The 23,132-nt window shown below is 35.1% G+C and overlaps 1 protein-coding gene across 9 annotated transcripts in view; it reads right to left on the reverse strand.

The window, feature by feature from the left end:
- Positions 1–887: 887 nt before the first annotated feature.
- Positions 888–23,132, reverse strand: part of LOC108975456 — a 57,323-nt gene continuing 35,078 nt past the window's right edge. For 7 of the 9 annotated variants that reach the window (XM_018943947.1, XM_018943944.1, XM_018943945.1 and 4 more), the window contains 6 exons: positions 5,785–6,018; positions 5,239–5,421; positions 4,705–4,992; positions 3,333–3,626; positions 2,901–3,236; positions 2,137–2,814 (listed from right to left, as the gene is read on the reverse strand). In XM_018943947.1, coding sequence (XP_018799492.1) covers positions 2,137–2,814; positions 2,901–3,236; positions 3,333–3,626; positions 4,705–4,992; positions 5,239–5,421; positions 5,785–6,018 — 2,013 coding nt within the window. Of the gene's footprint in view, positions 2,815–2,900; positions 3,237–3,332; positions 3,627–4,704; positions 4,993–5,238; positions 5,422–5,784; positions 6,019–23,132 lie in introns of all 9 variants that reach the window. The other 2 variants (XM_018943951.1, XM_018943950.1) reach the window with 2 other exon arrangements.

Below are 23,132 nucleotides of genomic sequence, written 5' to 3' on the forward strand. Positions count from 1 at the left end.
TATTGTATTATATAAAAAAATATTAAATAAAAAAAAAATATTTTTTTAAAAAAACCTTTTTCAATTAAAATTATTGTTGAAAAATGTTTCGCATTTATATTTTAACAAAAATATTTTTTTATATTTAGTTTTTTATTAAAAAAAGCATATTTGTTAAAAAAAAAGATCATTTCTCTACAACTGTTGCTTATTTTCAAGCAATTTTTTTATATTTAATATTTTTGTTCAAAAGATATTTTTTTAGAACTGTTTGCAATCATTTGTGACACATTTTAAAGCAATGTGAAGTCTTAAAACCAAATATTTATTAAAGCAAAATTTATATTATAATTAAAAAAAAAAAAAAATTATTATTCTAGTACTTCTTCAATGTTTAAATATTTTCTTCTTCTTAGCTGTCAGTAAGCGCCGCTAAAACAGCAGTTTCCATAAAAACAAAAATTTTAGCGAGCTTTACAACTGCTAAGTTACAATTTTACTTTCTTTCTTTAACTACAAAACAAGAGAAATTTATACAAATACACAATACACTGCTATAAATACTTATGCACGTAAAATATAAAATGCGTATAAAAAGTATTATATTTACGCGTATCATGTGCGTATATACAACAATTACTCATATACATACATATGTATATAACTTCCTTTATGAGGAAATGATAGATACTAAACACTATAGTTATAATATTTAAACAAAACTAACAACTAAGACACTCAAGTGTTAGACGCAACTAAACTACATGTGCGCGTATGTGCGGAAGAGCTTCAAAGCAAAGACATTCATTGCTGACAAACGTTTGAAACTCAAAATATGCACATAAAGTAAATTTTAATAATTTCTAAGTCGCTCAAATAGTTATCCGGCGTTATCCGTAGCTTATTTCATTATCCGCGCAACTCAAAAAGTACATTCAACAAATTACTATATAAATATTTTTCACGCATAACAAAATTATCCGACGTTTGATTTCAATGACTGTTTTTCAAAATTTATAATATAGTCAATTTAACCACTTGATATATTTTAAAAAACATTAGGCGCGCTTTAAATTTCAAAATATGCCTACAAGGCCGAAAAACGCTTATTCGGCTGAATTTACATGCATAAAAATAAATTTTAATTATTTCTAGGTCGTTAAAGAAGTTATTCGTGGCTTGTTTTGTTATTCGCGCAACTAAATTACTATAATAAATATATTCAACCATTTTATGTAAATTATATTTTTTCAATGATTCTTTTAAAATTCAGAAAAAAAGTCAATTATGTAATAAACAATGGTGGGAAAGTAGTTTACAATATATTTTAAAAATATTAGACACGATTTAAACTTAAAAATATGCATAAAAGGCCGAAGAACGCTTATTCATCTGAACTTATATACATAAATGTAATTTTAAGTGTTTCTCAATGACTAAATTAGTTATCCGGCGTTATCCGTAGCTTTTTTCATTATCCGAGTAAATAAATTATATATATTCGATTTTTTTTGCATGCATACCAAAATGTTTCGACCTTATCCGACACTGATTTAAATTTTAAAATTAAGTCCACGATGTAATAAACAAATTAAACCACTTGATATATTTTAAAAATATTAGGCACGCTTTAAACTTTAAAATATAGACACAAGGCCGGAAAACGTTTATCCGGCTGAATTTATATGCATAACACTAAATTTTAATTAGTTCTCAGTGTTAAAAATAGTTATCCGGCGATATCCGTAGTGTATTTTATTATCCGCGCAACTAAACTACACAAAAAAGTATATTCAATCATTTACTATTTGTTAGAACATTTAATAAAATTATCCAACGTTATCCGATACTATTGAATTATTCCAGTGATTGATTTTAAAACTCAAAATATGTATGTATATACAGTTGAACTTTCATAATTTCTAATAAATTTCTTTACATAAAGCGCTAGAGGCCGAAAGGAACAGAAGCGAAATTTATGAATGAAATGTCTTTTGCCGTGAAGCTTAAGCGTGCGCACGCGCATATTTCACTAACATTTTATGTAAGATCCATCAATGTATAAATTCCCAACTTGCAAAACATACACATGCGCATATATGTATTAACTATGTACCTCTATGTACGCCCTTGAGCAGTATGCTCCCCAATATGTGCTTATTCACTATCAATATTTAGGCCAATGCGCTTCTCCTCCTCCAGCATGGCATCGAGTTCGTCCGTCAAATTGGCCAACATATTACCAATGTCATTGAGCACATTGACAGACACCTTTTGACCCGGTGTTTGAATTGTGGCTGAGCTGGAGCCAGCGTTGCCACTTGATATATCGGCACTCTCGCTGCCGATTAAGGGCGCACAATCGCCAGCTGCATCCGCATTAGCCTCAGCGCCGCTGGGTGTATGCAAGTCCACGGTAGTGGTGATAGTCGTTGATGAGCCGCCGCCGCTGCTGGCATTCGTTACATCGGTCGGTGGATATTGTAGGGTGGGAGAACGTAGTAGCAATAAGCTATTGCTGCCACCACCGCCTGTACTGGCGCCAGCGCTGCCGCCACTTGTGGTGCTGCCGATGCTGTCGCTGCGTATCAGCGAAGCGTCATGCAACGAGGCAGATGTCTTCAGCGAGTGGAAAGAGTGCGCTATATTGGCGATGGTGTTGGTCGACGAAGACGAGGACGACGACGAGGAGGAGTGCAGATGTGGAGTGTTGCCCGATTGTAGCGGCTGCTGTGGCCCACCAATGTCTTGGCGATTAAGTAGGCGCTGTTTGATGGTGCCAGTGTTCTCGTTGGCGAACGGTATGGTGTCAATGGAATCGATGCTGGAATTTGACTGTGGGTTGCAACAAATACAAAACAGAAATTATTTAAAAAAAAAAGCTCAAATGAATAGCAAATCTCACAGGTGCGCACACTAACCTTATTGTCATGGAATTTCTCGCAGTGTATTTCCGCCGTGGTCTGTTGTATGGTTGCGTAATTCGCATAGATCGGCTGATTAGCAGCTGCCGCCGCTGCTGCTGCTTGTTGCTGCGCATGCGTCATATACATGCCACCATGATGTAAGGCGCCGGCGCCGCCATAGTAGAGGCCAGGCGTAACTGCTGCGCCGACATGCAATCCCAGCTGTTGTTGTTGTTGCTGTTGTTGCGCGCCATCCGCACTCAGAGTACGTGAATTTCGTATACTACAATGACGTCGCGGTGGTTCCGGTGCGATTTTCTTATTACTCATTGGACTGCCGGTCAAGTAGGACTGTTGGTTGGCACACGTGTATGAAAATGGTGGAATGAAAATTACATAAATTAGTTAAATATTTTGATATGATTTTCCTGCGGCGATTTGACTTACGGCATTCAGACCGGCGCTGTCCAGCACACAACCGGCTGGGCCTGTTGCGCCCACATGCGCAGCCGCACCTGGTACGCCAACGCCACCCAATCCACCTGCATGGCAAACGTATTCCGCTGCGGCAGCTGCGTTCATATAGTGATGCTCGAGTGGTGGCATGCTGTTTAATACTGCGCGCTGCAAAATACCCCGCTGCTGACGTGGCAGTGTACCGCCGCCTTCCTCGTACATGAGTTCGCGTGCCGCGTCGTTGGTGGGCGTAATGTCACCATCATCGTAGGAACGCCGCCAAGACTGTAATGAAAAATATGAAAGATATATAAAAATTGCACAATATAATTTGTTGAAATAATTAAATAAATTGGTGATAATAGTGTTTCCTTGTTTCAACTTTTATCCGGGCTTACTTAGCATAGTAAATATTACGCATTACAGTATAATGCTACTATGCGATGAAAAAAAAACTGCTCAGAGTTAGAATATAATAAATGTTAATTAAAAAAATGAAGCTCGAGAACAATTAAAGCAAAAAGTTATACATAAACAATTATCCAATTAACGTTAATAAAATATGAAAAAATGAAGCTCGAGAGCATTTACAGCACAAAGTTATACACAACCAATTATCCGAATATCAATAAAAGAAAATGTTTATAAAATAATAAAAAGAACTGAAAGCAATTAAGGCGACTTTTTAAGCTAATTTGTTAGTACCCTTGTATATAGGTATCCGTTTAATTTTATAAATTATAATATGCTAAAAATAACAAAAGTAATAATGTTATCCAGTAATATCCGGTGAACGATATCACAGAGTACAAGCAAATTCTGTGCAAAAAATGTCAATATAACAGAAAAAAAAACAAACTGCAGATTATCCGAGGACAAAAGATTTTATCCAAAAATTATCCGAGCATAAAAGATTTTATCCGAATTAAAAAAGATTCAAACCTTAATACACTTCAACTGAAAACACAACTTTTATATTTTTTATAATTATAATTTTAATAAAGTATTCGGGAGAGAAAAGCTCACACGAAAACACGAAAAGCGTTATCTGCGTTTGCACCGAAGTTATAATATTCGTTACAAATCCAAACGATAATAATATTCTTTACAAATCCAAACGATGCCTTACAAGGATCTAAACAGTTTTTTCGGAGATTGTACCGCTACTTTAAATAATAATACTTAGAAAATTGCGGGAAGATATCTTGTCAATATTAAAAAATATTGTTTATTTAAAATACAATTTTTATACAGGTCTGCAAGCTACTACATTTCTACATTTCTAATAATTTCAATGAGATTAGCTCGCACTTTTCCTAGCTATAATTCTACGCCCACACCTCTAACAAACTAAAATACTTACCATAGCTGCCTGATTGCTAAGCAAACGTGCACCGCCAGCACCACCAGGTCCGCCCACAACAGCGCCGCCCATCATGGCTGCTTGATGATGCTGTTGCATGGCTTGTTGATGCTGTTGCTGCTGGTGTTGCAAGGCTTGTTGATGATGTTGTTGTTGCATAGCAGGCGTTGGATGCGCAAAGTGGCCATAATCAGTGGCCGTGTAATGGCTAAAGGTCAAGTGGCTGCGTGTGCTGTTGTCGTGTATATCCTCGAGTGATTCTAAGCTTTTGCCGCGTGGCTGACGCACCTAAGTGGAAGAGAGCGCGTGGGAGTCCAGGAGAGGTGGGAGAAAACAAATTATGTTAGTTATAAAAGTATTATTATGCAGAATGCGGTTCGATTGCGGAAAGTTCAATAAATATAATCGAAAAGTATGAGTATAAAAAAATACTAATATAAGAATAAATTTAAAACAAAATAACATTGTAGTTTCGCCATTAATCACCGCCGACGCAGCGCTGCTAGCTGGTCGCGTATCTGTGCACACGCTCACCTTAATGGGCACTACATCGTTGCCATTGCAGCACTCGTGATGAGCGCCGCTGCAAAAATAGACGGCATCGACGCCGGGCGTAGCATAAATCTTGGAATCGTCCCACGAGACGCGCGTGGTTGGCAAATAGGTCGGTGTGGTGGGCATTGGCACGCCACTGGGCCAAATCTTGTTGCGATAATCCTTTTGTTTTACAAGTTCAACGTTTTCGTTTTGGTTTTTGGTTGGGTTGATGACGGGGTTCAAATCATAGGCAGCAACAGAAGATCATAAATTGAATAAAATAAAACGAACCGAAAAAGAGAGAAAACATAATAGCACAAACATAAGAAAGATAAATTATTAGAATTTGATTTTTATATAAATTATTATAAACAATACAATAAAAATATTAAATATTAAAAAAAAAATTTAAAAAATTATTTTGAATTAAAATTTTAATTTAAAAAATGAAATAATAATATAGTGTTGTTTAATTAAATTTGTATTTTCAATAAATTAAAAACTTTAGATTTCTTTAAAATATCGCCTTTTCCACACCCTCACCTGCTGTTGGTAAGCATTAATGCCGCCTGGATTCCATTTTCCGCTTATGATATCCTTTACACGCTTTATGGCTAAGAGAATCTTCTTTTGATGTCCCAATTTAACAATACCAATATCCTCCAAGTCTTCCCAAGTGACTTGCGTGACGTCGCGTACAGTTTTATAGTTTTGATCAAGTAATGGTTGAATGTATTCCTCGAGACGTAACAGTTGTAGCCATTCTTCGATAGAGCCCTAAAAGGAGAAAGAAAAGAAAGATGAGAAATATTTAAGTAATAATATATGTAAGTACAAAAGTAAGTAAAATTTTCTCGAAACTTAAAGCTGAGAAAACGAGTTTGAAAATGACCGTAATTTCTTTTAAAAAAATCTTATTCGTTATTATCCATGACAATTCCTTAAACGAAATGCACATACATAATACATAACAACAGCTAAAACCAAAACTATGACTTTTGACTCCAAAAATTATTATCCACAATTATCCGAGAGGAAGCTTATGCTCCAAGTTATAAATATTATGTTTATAAATCTATGGGAGCTTGTTTGGTGACAGTGTTGAGAACAAAATTAATTTACATAGAAATTTTTTTTAGTACTTGTTTGTCAAAATCAGTAATTTTTTATCCGGATATACAGAACTAACAAATAAAATTGAAATTTATAATAACAAGCTAATTAAAATTTAAATAATTTTTATCTGGATATTTAAAATGTCAAGAAATACAAAATTTCCGCATGTTAAAATTACATGAGTAGAATGGAACTTTGTATCATTGAGCAATGTAGAAAAGTATTATTGGATAACGGATAATGCATTTGTATGACTAATAGTCTGATAAAATACATAAACTATTATTTGCCTTCTTATAAAAATAAGTTTATAATATAGTAAAATATTTAACTCAGAATATTCATAGAATCGTTATTGATCATAACAAGGGAATGCTTATTTAATTAATTCGAGTAAACTTTGTCTATAAAAATTATATGTAAATATATTTCACTTATCACGATAAATGATAGTAATCATGTTTAAGACAATTAAAGAAACCTGATAAAAGACTTGCTCACATTTGTATAGAAATATCTCAAACAGATTACCAAAAAATAAAGCAATAAACACATTATCCACTTAAGTTTGACATTATCCGCGTTAGTGTAAAGCCTCTTAAGTGTTTAAAAATTACGAATAAGGATTGTTTTACTGATCAATATCGAAAGCAAATTATCCACATGTAAATATACTCGAAATTTAAGTCTAGTTACATTTATGTACTTAAAACTATACGCGGGTTTCATGATTGCTATTGCGATTATAAACTATCATATAATTTTTGTTTGTACTATTTTCTATTCACTTAAGCTGAGTACACCTAATTATCACCTATTCGAAAAGAAGCTGGATACTATTATCCGAATACATAACCTGAGCAAAATATTTAAGCTGAGTACACCTAAATATCACCTGTTCGAAATGAAGCTGGAAACAATTTATTCGCGCTTATCCGAATACTTAACTAGAACTAAATATGTAAGGTGAGTACATCTAAGTATCACCTGTTCGAAAAAAAGCTGGATAAAATTTATCCGCACTTATCCGAATACATAACCTAAGTTAAATAAGTAAGCTGGTTACATTAAATTATCAGCTGTTCGAAAAGAAGCTGGAAACAATTTATCCACGCTTATCCGTAAATATAAGCTGAGAAAAATAAATAAACTGAAGACACCAAAGTATCACCTGAAAATAAGTTTATCCGAATACATGCATATATGTATAAGACCCGAATTTTTTTTTTGGTCATGACTCACGATGAAAGTTAATTTATATGCATAACTTCAGTGAAGACACCCATTTGGAGATAATTATACAGATACTACATATATACGTAATTATAGCCGTTCATGGAATTAACAAAAGTAATTTATTTATAATCAACGTGAAAGGCTGTGATTTGCATAAATTGATTGAAGAAGATGAACGACATTTCAATGTGAATTTTTGAATTTTTTTCACATTTTACATTTGTTTATTTATTTATAAATATTAGTATGTGTATATATGTTTTTATTTATAAATATGCTTCGCAGCGCATTATTTATTCAATTCAAATCAATATCTACGCTAGATGCTCATTGAATATTTGAAACCTCTAAATAGCAAAGGCATTTGAAATGAATATTGTCTTATTTGATTAATGAGCGCCAGGCACAAAGCCCATATAAGTGTGTATATTTGTGCTATTGACACTTTTTACTTTATCTCCATTGGACTAATACTCATATAACGAAATATTATAATTCTCAACTTTTTTTCTGTATTTTTGCAACTAGTGGAAGGCAAATAAATGGAGTCAAGCAATAGTAGGAATTTATCGCAGATAAAGAAAGACAGGCAACAAAAGTAAACAGAAATAAAAACAAACAAGAACTTGAAAAACGTTAGATGTATGAGAGAAATCGCATGCGAGAACTGACTAGTTGAGCTGTGAGGCTAAGGTAGGCAGACAAGTGGATACAAAGTTTAACGAAAACAGACAAAACAAGGTGGCGCGGGGCTGTGAAGACGGTAGTAGAGGGAAATCACCGACCTTGAGCGGTGACGCCAAAATAAATTAATAAACGAAGCAAATCACGAGAGGCGGCACGATAGTGAGGATAAGGAATAAAATGAAATATGCGAAAAGATAAATGAGTGATAAATAATGGAGATAATTAAAATGCATATATGTATAATATATATGTACATATGTATATAAAAATCAAAATATTTAAAAAAAAGTAATGGTATTTAAATAAATAATTAGATCGAAGGTAATGTAACTATAAACAAATATGATAATATAATAGTAACAAAAAGATAAGTATTAAAAAAATAATACTATTTGAATTGACAAATTGTTCATTGTTAATTTAATAAAATTATAAAAAATTAAAAATAGTAATGAGAATAATAATAATTATAATATAATATATAACTCACATATTGGCCGTTTAAAGTACGAAAATCTTTATATTACGTATATAGGGGCTAAGGGAAGAATTGACCCGATTCAGGCCATTTGTAGCACACAGACATACTGCTATCAGGAAAGGATTCTCTCTGAATTTCAAATATAAATCTGACACACTTACCAATATTTGCAGTAAAAAGTTAACTATGTGTACTGGAGTCTAAATATTTGGTACCAATATATTCGGACTTGAACATTTTTTTTTGTTTTGGGATCTTAACAATTTTTGGTCATACTCTCAAGGCATTATTCGTGCAAATTTTCATCACATTTTATTAACTGCTTCTTGATTTGTACACAGGAAAGTCAGATGGAATATAAAATTATGTTATATGGGAAGTAGGCGTGGCTGCAGTCCGATTTCGCTCGTTTTCGCACTAACTTTATACGTTGAGGACGGCGTAGCTTTTACCTTAATGCGTGACCTAACGGTGCAGCACGCCGTCTTCAACGTGTTAAACATTTCAGAGATCGATTTGGTCGCGAGATATGTACATGTTTTGAGCTAAAAGTGGGCGGTGCCACACCCATCGCCCAAATTTGGACTTCGGGTTCATTAAAGCCCTATCATACCCTTTCGAGGCTAAATTTTAATGTCTCTGGCATAGTTCCTGACTTATCATGCTTTTAGTAGTTTTTAACAGCACCGTTATATGAAAATTGAACGGGGTTACCATCGGATTTCTTCCATTTTCACACTGTCGGTAGAAGTTCTTATAATATTTATGCTAGTCGAATTTTTGTTATTCTTCATAGCTTCATAGCTTCAGTGAACTTATTAGAGGGCATTTTTTCAAAAAATTTTGTTTACGGGTGCCCCTTGCTGCTGCTACCCCCTTTGTAAAAATACAGTTTTATATCTTAATTTATAGTTATGTCTAGTTATGGCGCTTTATAGGTTTTCGGTTAATGGCGTGTTGTGGGCGTGGCAGTTGTTTTTATTCTAAGGAACGCACATACTTAGTTTCATCCAGATATAATACATATAATTTTTAGTCAAGTTAATGCTTGCACGGCCGGACGGACGGACAAAGAGGCAGTTACCCAGATTTCAAGTCGTCTCATTATTTTTGATCATTTATAAATATATAGCTCCATATACATCACGATTAGTTTAAAGTATACAAACAAGAACCAAACTATTATACTCTGTAGCAACAATTTATTTATTTATTTTATTTATAAAGAATTTTGATGCAAAAATATGAAAAATCACGGAGAGACAGAAAAAATCTGCAAAATAAGTAAATAGCGGAGTTTGTACAATAGAAGTAGCACAATAACAGGTTTTTAGTTGGCATCTAGACTTAGTTGAAAAAAGTTAGAAAATGTAAAAATAAAACAAAACAACGGTCCAGCAATGGCCAGCATGTCACGCCATTAGCTACCTGCAGGCGCTTGCTGAAAGCGCTACCAACCAAACGAATCGACATGCGAGCGCGCATGGGGTTTGCCCCTCTAAGCTTCCATGTGATTTCTTAAACGTGCAGCTTTTGCTGTCGTTTACGTATTTTATATATCTTTTTTGACTTCTTTTCCTAAATGCTATTGCCCCGCTGGCGGTCATTTCTCGGCTCAGCTTGTCTTCGTATTCAGTTGTTTGTTGCTGTTGCTGTTTTGTTTTCATGTGTTACCTCGCATTATTTTTCTCGTTAAATGTGAAATAAGCTGCTAAAAGACAGCAGCTACAATTTCGACAACAAAATAACCACAAAAACAGCAGCAAATTGCAAGAGTGAAAACAACAATAATAACATAACTTAAGCAAAAAAAAAGTAATAAGAAAACCCCGAATCGGAAATTGTTGGCATTTCGACGCTTGTCGATTGTCGGCGGTTAATCTCCGGCGTAAAAGCGAATGACTGTCGACGAACGTGACTTTTGAGCGCATGGTTAACGTGTAAAATTTGCTAATTTGCGTTGAATTTCAAATGCTTCAATTATTTAGTTTGCAAAAATAATCGCTCTGGCATTTACAAAGTTAACACGGCAGCGCTGGAAAAGGCAAAAACAATGCCGTGCATAAGTAACGCTGCACGAGGCAAAAGTATTGAATCCAACGTATGGCATATCAATGTGTTATTGGCGCCAACGGTATAGTTTCAGCACAGAATCGCATTTAGAATAGAATTTTAATTATGCATACATGCCGTTCCAAGGCCTATTTTAGAGTTTTCGTAGGATTGTGAAATATACTTTAAAACAAAATCAGAAATAAACAATGTAAGTAAAAAAAAAAAACCAAAGAAAACAAAATATTAAATTAAGACTTCACAAATATTAACCGTGATTAGAATTGTTCTTAAAAGTTAGAAGAATAATAAAGTAATAGTAAGTAATAAACGTATCTGACACAAAATTCGAAAAAAATTGTATCCGTGTTTAAAATTTGAACTATGTGTAGCACTCTGCATTTTTGCAGCATTACTTCGAAACGAAATTTTTTTATCCGCAGCTTCTAAAGTATGTTCGTAGGGCATTTTCTAGTACAAGTAGGTCTGTACTAAAAACTAAAATGTATGTAAGCTAAAGATTGTTTAACCGGCATTATCCGAGACATCAAAGTACACGTAGTAAGTAACGCAAAAGCAACATTTATGAATTTTGGAAATTTACTCCTAGAAGCTCAATAGAAATTGTATAATTCTTAAGAATTCCTGTCAGATCAACAATTGAGCGTCTAGTGGAAAAATTTGAATCCACAGGCAAAGTTATTTCCGTGCCAGTGAGACGAAGAAGTGTCCGTAGCGTAGCGCATCAATTAAGGAAGAACAAAACTGTCTCCCACTCATCGTACTCAAGCGTTGGTCATCTCTGTGACGTCGTTGTGGTGAATTTTGCGAAAAGATCTTGGCTTACATCCTTACAAGATCAAATTGATGCAATAACTAAACCCCTTGACCACCAGAATCGTCGTGTTCGTGAATTGTGCTGAGTAACAACTTAAAAATGATCCGGATATTCATCGAAAAATCATCTTCAGCGATGAGGCTTATTTTTGGCTGAATGGCTTCGCCAATAACCATAATATGCATTATTGGTTAGGCAGTAAACCACACGTAGTTCATGAGTCAACATTGCATATCGAAAAAATTACGGTTTGGTGCGGCTTATGGGCCGGGGGTGTCATTGGACCGCACTTCTTCCGTAATGATCAAGACTGGCACGTTACTGTGAATGGGAATCGCTACCGCTCAAAGAAAACCGAATACTGTTGGCTCGAATTGAATGATATGAAGATAGATTATAGTAGATTAGATAATACGCGGTTCCAACAGGACAGCGCCACAAGTCACACCCCGAATGCCATAATCGGTATTTTGAAGACCAAGTTTAGTGATTTTCGGAACAAAAGACATAAATATTCTACCGGTCATTCGGTACTTTTTTGCTTAGAGACAATGTGTTTGAAATCGGTATCGAGCTATGCATATATTTGTGCTCCCTGCAAAACGATCGGTTCTAATGTGCATACATATGTATTAACCAAAGTTATGCATGTATGTATATACGTATTTACTTATGTACATATGTATGTTATGTCATAAAAATCTGTGTAGTAGCGATGCTCTGCAATGCTCTTAATCAGTGTCCATAAAGTTTTTCCTAGAAGCTTAACAGATGTCTGTTAAAGTCTAAGGCAAATGTATACATATGTGTAACGTTTTGTTTTTCTTGATTTTTTTTTTTTTTTTTTTTTTTTTTTTTTTTTTTTTTTTTTTTTTTTTTTTTTTTTTTTTTTTTTTTTTTTTTTTTTTTTTTTTTTTTGTATTTTTGATTGCTTATTTTCCGATTATAGTTGACGTTTTCAGTTCACCACATTACGCGTTTACAATTTCAGCGTTGACGTACTACGCAGTGAGGAAGAAACAAAAGGCAAATGGGAAAAATACGTAGAATATATAAAAAAAGTTTTTATAGTTTGTCAGTGTGATACCGTCGATTGAAGTCGAATTTCGGCGCTGTTGGGTTATACGTGTATGCTTTTCAAAATATTTCTATTGTGTTTCATAGTATGTATGTATGTAAATGCATATGTGATTATATAGTCCATAAGCATGTACATACATATGTATATACTAGTATGTGCATTTAAGCAGCCCACCGGTGGCCTCATGTGTCGCATATCAGCTATACGACAGCCGCCAAAGCGGCTACTACGCACATATCCAACACTGGCCGCAGCAATCTTACATCGAACGCGCTCAACTCGCTCGTACCCATCGCACCAAGTATTGTATCGGTTTATTAAATTGGTGTAATGACAAAGTAGTTCATGGACATATTCTGTTGAAAAGTATTGTGCTCTGCTTTATCTTGTTATATATGGAAGCGCGAAATATTTTGTTTTGCCTATTTTCTCATACTCGATTGCTTAGAGGCGGATTTCTATAATACCAAAACACATAGGAGAGTATTTTTACACACGCACACACATATATATACATACATACATGCATATATCGATAGATTTACCTCTATCAGTAACACACACACCCGCGTATACTATCCTCCCGCCTATTACATATGCCACACTTGCTAATGCCATGATTACACTCGCCAATTACAGTTAATTGAGTAGCCGTGCTCTTTTTTAACTGACATTTAGCCATTTGCGCGCCAAAGTCACTAGTCACAAGTCACTAAAAATCTCTACAAATATGTTTCAACTATTTCTTGCCTCCTTTACCAAATCAGTTAACACCTTCGGCTAGTGGTGTTCCGCCAAAGTAAAAAAAAAAAAAAACAACAACAACTACAAAATAGTACACAGTTAAATGGCGTACGTGCACTGCTATCATAACTAAAGCTGTTAAATGTTATGTGATTTAAGTAATGATGTACTTTTTTGGTATTATTTAGTTACACAGCAGTTTTTTAAGTACTTAATATGCATAAAAAATTTTACGACAAACATTGTTAACAAGTGCTAATTGCCATTTCGTTGTATTGCCAAACAACTGTAGAAAGTCGCGGTTAGGTTTAATATGAATGTAGCCGGGTATTTCTTATTTCAAAGGCAGCAAAGGCAGCATGGGGTATGAAATTCCATGGAAAGTCGCTATTATAAATAAATAGACACACAACAGAGACGCATTTTGACATATGCCAAATTCGCTGTCAAATTGAAATCTTTTATATATTATATTTCATATATTTTTTAATTGACAATAGTCAAACAAGTTAGATCATTCAATTTAAATTGAAAATGCGTTTTTGGAATGTATCTACTGGAAAATGGCATTGACAAATTTAACACCTTCCCCAGAAATGCATTGACATATAGTTTTGAGGCTACAAAAATTTGTATTATTATATTATTTAGTTTTAAAAATAGAGCTAAGATCATGCCAGGCTAGACTGGTAAGCCGTGCATAGACCAATTTGGTAGCTTGCGATACCAGATAGAGTTCAGTTCCTAGGTCCAAGAGAAGTTAGTCATCCAGTGTATTATACCGTGGGCACCCCAAATGCTTACAACGCAGTCCTGCGTATGCGGACAAGTGCAGAAAAGATGCTCAATTTTTTCCCTGATGCCCTGCTCCAAACCTTTCCTGCAATACAGCTAAAGAGCGACACAACTTTTCTTTACAGCTTCCATAAATCATTAAGCCGCGAAACTGTTGCTAAAATTTCGAACCAAATATCGCAGACAACATTCTGCAATCCGAAACCCTTCTGACCCAAAGTGATCCGTAAGAGTTCCGAACTACTTGCCCGTTTTCTGACTGGACACTGTATGGAGAAAGGCGAGATGAAATCATCATGTCACTTTCTCGGATCTCGGGATTGACATGAACCGCCTTAATAAATTTGTGGTAAGCTCAAAAAGATGCGTGATCTGTGTGGTGATGCAATTTAAGAAGTTTTGGATCAACCCTGCGACCTAACCTTGCTTATTTCATTGGTGAGCTAAAATGCATTAGTCCTATATACCAAATTGTGCAGGTATCCAATACTTTCCGATTATGGGCTATGTCAGACTTCGTCTAATCTAAAAATAAACTTAAATACTGGAGCATATCCCAATTAAAGTTGCTACCAAATTTTGCAAAAGCAACTTTTTCGTGGTCGTTGAGTATTTCAACAAAATTTTGTGCCAACTGCTGTCTACATATTATTTAAAAAAGAATATGGTGTTTCTGTCAATTAGCTATGCTAGAGGGAACATGGCTCGATTTCTGAACAAGTGAATGATAAAATATTAACCTGGGTGAAGCGGATGCTTTTATAAAACAATTAATTTTTCAGACTCCATTTCAGAGCTATCCCGTTTTGAGCTAGGAAGCTATCTAACTTCGTGATTGCTGTCCAGCACCTATTCTCAAATATTCTGTAAACAGTATAGAACCACCAGATTGGACAGAAACTCTTTGAAGTAATATTTTCAAGATTTCATTGGTTTGTTACACGGATGATTCTGCCTTTGATTGTGCGCTGGAACTGTGTTGGTTTTTCATGGAGCTTACAGATTTTATGAACGCAATCTCCAACTCACGCAATCTATTTTAAATTACAATCATCTAAAATTGATGCGTTATGTAAGGAATTAATGTGGAAAATTTACAGGAATGGAACGTTGCAACAACGATTGTCGCGTAGAAAATATCTACTGTCAAGGGATTGAAAGACATGCAAAGGAGCTTTCGACAAACAGAGTTAAGTAGTTCTTTCTGTTTTGACACAAAAAAGTTTCTTTATTTTAACTTTCTGTATGCAGTTAACCTGTAATTTATTATGCAAAATTCTTAATTGACTTTAATAACTCATTATACCATTGTCTTTTCAGAAACAAAGAACCGTTAGCAGATTGCGTATCAATTGAAGATCATTAAAATGTCATAAGTTGACAGCCAAACCCGAAAATTGTAAATCAGCGGAACAAAATCAGACAGAAGGTGAAATGAAAGTAAAATACTAAAGTCTAAGCAGCACACAAATTAAGGTTAAGTACCAAAGCAGAATTGGCGAGATATGTATACAAATGGCAAAAGAACGCTGAATGGCTGAAGGAGGGGAAATTTAGAAAGACTGATGAAAAAGGAAAAAACAGCTTTTATTTCTTTATCTGTTTTATAATTGCCTTATAAAGGGTGTCTTATTAGAAGTATTTAAATTATGTTTCATTAAATAGAGAGATTAATAAGAAAGGTAAAAATTTTGACTGATTTTATGGCTTCCATGTTATTACTACTGACAAAATATGATTAAACAACGAAAGCTGCTGGAAATAAAGTGGCGGTTTCATTCACCGAAGGGCTTTTGAAGCTTTTATCGACCTCGGAAACCAAAAAGTCGCGAATAGTTGGAAAATAAATGCCAACTTATGTGTTTACTTTGGTGTGAATTCCATGGAATTGTATAGCGCAAAAAACGCACTCTATACTTCAATATTCGGCTTCCAATGTACACGAAAAAGAAAGAAGAACAAACCAAAGTACCTTATAAAGCATTCAACTCAGACGTGTGTTACTTTGCGAAGAGTTGGATGAATGGAGATATGAAGCATTTTTGCTACTTAATTTTTTCTTGTTTTCTTTATAGGCATTGACATTTAAGACACAATGTTGCCAAATTTGCGCATAAAATACACACAAATGCAAACAACAAGGCAATAAAATTAAGAGTTGATGAACGAAAAGGTACGATGAAAACAAAACAAACAAAACGCGTCAATTGAGTTTCTCATTTGTGTATAGAAAGCGTTTACAAAGATATTGATTCCGCATGCGCAACTCTCTGGCGAGATTTGGACCGATAAGAGAAAGGGCTAGCGGCAGTTAGTGCTTGACAAAGAGGAAGTGAGAGCGTTGCGCAGATGAATCAAGCGACGTTTTGTGGCCATGAATTAGTAGAAGCGTGCGTTGTTAACTTTCTTTCATGTTAAGCCAAAAATTTGCATATGAAGTGTGAAGATGTTTACGACGTGCTTGATGGCGCGACCGGCATAATAATGGATTGATCTTAAAGGGATAAGAGAGCGTTTAAAATATGTATATGAGGAGGCCAAAAAGGCAGCCGATGAAAAGGTTTGCTTCACAAAATTACGAAGACGAAAAGCAGAGCTTATTTTATTAGTACTTTTTTTCAATTAATTATACATAGTATTGCGACCCTCTGTGAGAGGATTGTAAGATTGAAAGTTTTAAAGGAGAACATATTTTTGGGTTGAAATTTGATTTTATTGTTAGACATTGCATGAACACCTGGCCGTAAAAAAGGTTTGTTCTTTTTGGATCCCGCTCAATTTGACAATCGCTCAAAAAAATGCTCGTGTGGATTGGTGTAAAGGAATGCTGAAAAAATACGATCGCGGTGCTTCAAAAGACGTTTATAAGATCGTCACAGGTGACGAATCATGAGCTCGAAACAAAACAGCAATCGACCGTGTGGGTCTTTCAAGACGAGCCAAATCCAACGAAAGTTGTTCGTGGAAGAAGCACTTCGAAGCAATTGGTCGCCTGTTTCTTCGGCAAAACTGGTCATGTGGCGACTGTTCCGCTGGAGCAACATAGGACGGTCAATTCTGAGTGGTATACCACCATTTGTTTGCCTGAAGTCTTCGGCGAAATTTGAAAAACGAACAAGAGAAGACGGCTCAAACCAGCGCCTTTTTGACCGGCCAAAACGTCGAATTGACCGAATGACTTCTTTTTATTCCCACACATCAAGAAAATAATGCGTGGTCAACGATTTTCGTCGCCAGAAGAAGCTGTTGAAGCATTCAAAAACCATGTTTTGGAGGTGTCTCAATCGGAGTGGAAAAAGTGCTTCGAAAATTGGTTTGAGCGCATGTAAAAGTATATAAATCTTGATGGCGAATATTTCGAAAAACAATAAAACCATTTTCGTTGATAAATATTCCTATTTTCATTATTAGGCCAGAAATATATATAGCAGCCCTCGTATAGGTATAGATCGACGGTAATATATGTATATTCTCTTCTTTCTATTGGCGTAGACACCGCTATTGGTGCCAATTGGAGATTCCAAATATAGCCAGGTTCTTCTTCACATGATTTCGACTATATTCTTGAACAATATGCGCAACTAGATTCTTTGATATCTTCGGAATGTCAACCATCACGACTGTACTCTCATTAAAATAATTTTGTGAATTTTTAGAAATTTTCGTCTGTGAAGATTAATTAGATCTTTTGAAAAATTATAAATTGATGAATTTTTGGAAAATATTTTTTATAAAATCGTGAATAGACTGTCGATAAAATCAGAAGAAGTCCGAATTTACCTCAGTCTGCTAGAGAAAGACAAAATAACCAGCATATCTGAGAGTTTTTGTATATTAATAGCCTGTGAATGGCGTTGGAGAACAACAAAGCAAAGGGAGACTCCAAAATCTGCGCCAACTACCGTAGGTTAAGCTCCTCCAATGTGAGTTTAATGCTGTAAAATCAACAACTAACCAGATATTCACCATGTCCCCAATCTAGGGAAAGACCCCTGAAAAGAGGACCGACACACACCTAATCCTCGTCGATTTTAAAGCTTTTTTTGACAGCACGAAAAAGAGCTACCTTTATACCGCAAACGTTGGGCAATATCAAAAGTTCCGTCAGGATCAGCATCTTCAATCTTCTTCTGGAGAACATAATTCGAATTAAAGAGCTGAATAGAGAAGGTAAAATCTTCTATAAGAATGTATTGCTACTGGCGTACGCCGATGATACTGATATCATTGGCCTCAAACCCAGCGTCGTTAGTTCTGCTTTCTCCAGACTGGATAAAGAAGCGAAGCAAGTGGGTCTGGTAGTGAACGAGGGAACCAAAACTCGTGATTTGGCTTTCATGTCACTGTTGACAGTCATAAGTTCGAAGTCGTAGTTAATTTTATCTATCTTGGAATCAGTATTAGTACCAACAACTATGTCAGCCTCAAAGCAGAGTAGGCAAATGAGAAGTAAAGTAGAGTCCTCTCTCGACGAACAAAGACCAAACTCTATAAGTCACCATTATTCCCATCCTTCTATATGATGCAGAGGCATGCTCAATGACAACATCTGCTGAGTTCACGTTACGAGTTTTTGAGTGAAAAGTTAACGGCGAATATCGCATTCGAAAGAACGATGAGCTGTACGAGATATAGTACGACGAATAAAATTTTTGATTATTCAAGCAGGATTTAGAGTTACCACTAAGCTCCTGTGCTTTAACAGCGAATTTTTGATTTTAGAATCGAGCTTGACTAATGCTTTTCGTTCTTAAGGTATTGTTTATGTTAATTGTTTTCTTTGTGAAAATAATCCTTAATTTAGGAACTCAATTAAGGGAAGACTTCCGGGCATATTTTTAATATGCTGCATCAGAAGAGGAAGAAATAGTAGATGATTTATAAGCGCGGAAATGGCTATCAACTTTTATACTGCCATAATAAAAAAAATAATAAATCAAGACTAGCCATAAGCAATACTGAAGAGTTACAGTAGAGTAATTTTTCATATTTTAGGCATATTTTTTTAGACTCCCATGCAAGTCGTAGGGGTATTTAGTTGAAAGAGCCACAAAATAGCTAAAAAGCAAATACAATAAATCGTAAGCTTTAGATTTAAACGCGGCAAACAATAACTCACACACGTCAACTTGGACCGATAAACACATTAATAATAGACATATTTTTATTTTTCTGCCCCTGCTTCAACTCAACTCAACTGTTGATATCAAATGAAAGCAACGCCATTGTTTACTTTCGTTTGGCGCTAAAAATCATTGCTTCGTTAATATCACACTGACGAGAGATGATTTATGCCTTTACTATTTAGACTATCTATCAAATCGATATAAAAAATAATTTAACCGGTTTATTGCATAATAATGCCAAGCAATTAAAGCGGTAAGAAAGAAGTGAAACACACATCAATAACATTTAATTAAAACGCATTAAAATTAAATATGTATTTTATGCATTGAATTCCAATTGTTTCAAGAGCAACAACAAACAGCAATACTACAACTGAACTTAATTATAAATTCTAGACTTACAAGCTAGCATGGTGTTCGAGCGCTCAAGCCGCTGGAAAGCGAACGCGCCAAGTTAGAATACGAAAATCAGCAAAAAACTACAACAATAATGTGAGAAAAATATACACACAAACATATGCTAAGAAATATATATATGTGTGTGTGTGTCCGCCAGCAGTTAAGTTGAAAACGTGCGACTTATGCGCAACCGCAGCGGTGAGGTCATACATTATGTACATAAGCTTGCAGACAACTAGCAGTACATACTGTACTATGCATTAAAAATCCGTATAGAGCGGGATTTATGGCTTATATGCGTACATTGTTGCTTAATTACAATGTTTGTGCAGTGTTATTGCTTGAGTAATAGTTGGCAATTTTTTCCGCTCTGAAGGTTGTTTGCAAGCAAAGCGCGCTGCCTTTTTGACTCCACGTCAAATCTGTTAGCTGGCAATGTTTTTTATTTTTATTTTATTTTTTTTTTTTATTGAAAACTTCACGAATTTAGCAGTAGTAAATATTTTCGCAAGAGCTAACCTTAAACTTGCATAAACAATTCAGTCATTTGGAAAGAATTGTCGAATTAAATGGATTAGTTGGGGCAGCGTGGCAAATAACCGTAACAATTTATCATATTTCGGCATTTTTGACTTACAAACGCATTTTCAAGCAAGGTTAGTATAGAAAGAAGGCGTCACCTGTTTGAAAATATTTATTGAGAGATATTGCAAGATAATGAAAGAGTTTCTAGTGGCAGTGAGCGAAGTATATGCTTATTACTACCGAGAAGCAGCCGTGAAAAAGCAATGTGATTAAGAATGTTTTTTTGTTTATGCCAATATTTTTGTATCATACTCAATAAAATATAGTATATGTATATACAAGGTGCCTCATGAATCGTGCTAAAAACTTACCGTAATACAATTTTTCAGTGCGAGTTAAACCTGTAGCCGTACAAATTACAAATAACAAGCCGATTAAACCGTGTATATTTTCACATTCGCCCGGAATTTTGCCAAAATATGATTGAAATGAACGAAGAAGACAATATCTTGATAAATTTCCTATTTATGTCTGATGAGGCCGATCACTGAAGGAACGGTGTAACAGCATCTGTCAATGGACACCCTGTATATATAAATTGTCTGCACCACAAGTTGAGAATTTAGCCATGTTCCTCTGGCTGTCTGTAGGCGAACTGGTCCCTCAGTTTTGGAGAAATCGATTTGAAATTTAGCAGATGTTCTTTTCTTAGAACCGCTGATATCAGATCACTATAGCATCTAGCCGCTACACAAAATGAATGATCAGAATCATGCCCTTATATGGAAAACTTTAAAATTCATGTGATATCTTCAAGAAATTTAGCATGTAACGGGTTTTTCAATAGGGAGCCTACATAAGCAGACTGTTAGAAACGGCAAATCACGCCACATTTTCCCGCTTTCTCGAAATTTCTTTATGGCAAGATATACTAACCAACAACAAGCCTCAACTTTAAGAGCGCTACATGCAATTTATAGTCGTCATAATCGTTCTGTCCGATCAACAATTCAACGTCTTGTGGAAAAATTTGAGCTCACAAATACAGTACAAAATGTTCAGTGAGACAAAGAAGTGCTCGTAGTGTCTAGAATATTGCTGCCGCTAGCGCAACAATTGAGGAAGATCCAATTCCGTATCTCACACATCGTTCTCAAGCGTTGGGCATCTCTGTGACGTCGTTGTGGCGAATTTTGGGAAAAGATCTTGGCTTACATCCTTACAAGATCAAATTGACGCAAGAACTGAAAGCGCTTGACCAGAATCGTTTTATGTTCGTGAATTAGGCTGAGCAACAACTGGAAAATGATACAGATTTTCATCGAAAAATCATCTTCAGCGATGAGGCTCATTTCTGGCTCAGGTTAGGGAACAATCCACACGTACTCCATGAGTCACCATAACAGAGTATTTTTGACCCGAATTGGATGACATGGACTTGGACAATACGTAGTTCCAAAAAAAACGGTAACGCTACAAGCCATACAATGAATGTCACAATCGATTTATTGAAAGCAAAGTTTGATGAACGTGTTATCTCACGAAATGGCTCAGTAAATTGGCCGCCTCGGTCTGTGACTCCGTTAGTTTATTTCCTGTGGTGCTAAGTCCAGTCTATGGCCTATGCCAACAAAACCCACGATGATAGGGTATAAACAACAATTATTTGAATACCTTTTTCGGTATTTACACTCCAGGTCATAAAGAAAGGAGAGGTGGTTTGCATAAGGGACCATTACAGTTACTACTTATTGCACTAAATTATTGCCAGATTTCTGATCAGGCGAAAAACTGCTGAAAACATACACAGATAATTTAGAATTTCATAGTGATTGGATCATTTGACACCGAGTAATCACTACAGCAAATTAAAAAAAAGTAGTCGTCCAACAAGGTTTGAAGTATATTTTTTGAGATTCACATAGAATAATTGCATCGACCTATTCGAACATGGTAAAACAATCAATTAGCATATTACTGGGCATTATTAGATCGATTAGACGTTGGGCTTAAATTTTGAAAAAAAAAAAAAAATTTTCAGCGTATTGTACCAATTTTTGGCTACACACACTCGTGAAGTGATACTGTAGGGTCTTATATTAGAAAGCACACACGTACAGTGCTACTTTAGGACCTAATTAGAAAGTACATACATAATAGTTGAGTTCAAAAAGTCTTCTCACACTGAAAACTTTCAATCTAGCCTCTAATGGTGCTTTAAAGTTTGCGCAATGATTGGTTACGTATGCGTTAAGTTCTTGTTTCATAAATCCACACTCCTATACAGTGCTCATATTTTCTCTCTAGTCTTTAGACTAGTTGTGGATACTACAACTAAAGCACGTTAAATTGAGCAACCAATACCAAAGAAAATATCGAATTGTTGTGGCACTCTGTAATAAACAACTCAATTTCACTGTTGATTTAAAAGTCAGGCCACTTATTCGCCACTTTATATAACCAATAAATATCAACTCATGTGACAAATAGCTCATAAGAGACCAGAATATAAGTACACATATGCAATATAGATAATGACTTGAAAAAAAAAAAAATGTAAATATTTGCCAGCAATTACAGCTCACTTGAGGCGAGTTTTGCGTTGCGTTTGAGAGTGCTGCTGCCAAAGCCGCATATCCAGTCAGAGAGTTATAACCACAAATATGACAATGACTTAATTGTCTATTGAAACGATTGCAGCTGCCATTAGTTTTTAATTTGTTTCAGACAGAAAAAAGTGAGTAATTATGTTCGCAATTCAGTAGCTGTATACTGGTGTAAAGTGCTTCAGCTGAAACAGGTAAGTGTCAT

The sequence above is a fragment of the Bactrocera latifrons genome, unplaced genomic scaffold, assembly GCF_001853355.1.
Source record: "Bactrocera latifrons isolate USDA-ARS-PBARC rearing strain unplaced genomic scaffold, ASM185335v1 scaffold_65, whole genome shotgun sequence".
Taxonomy (NCBI): Eukaryota; Metazoa; Arthropoda; class Insecta; order Diptera; family Tephritidae; genus Bactrocera; species Bactrocera latifrons.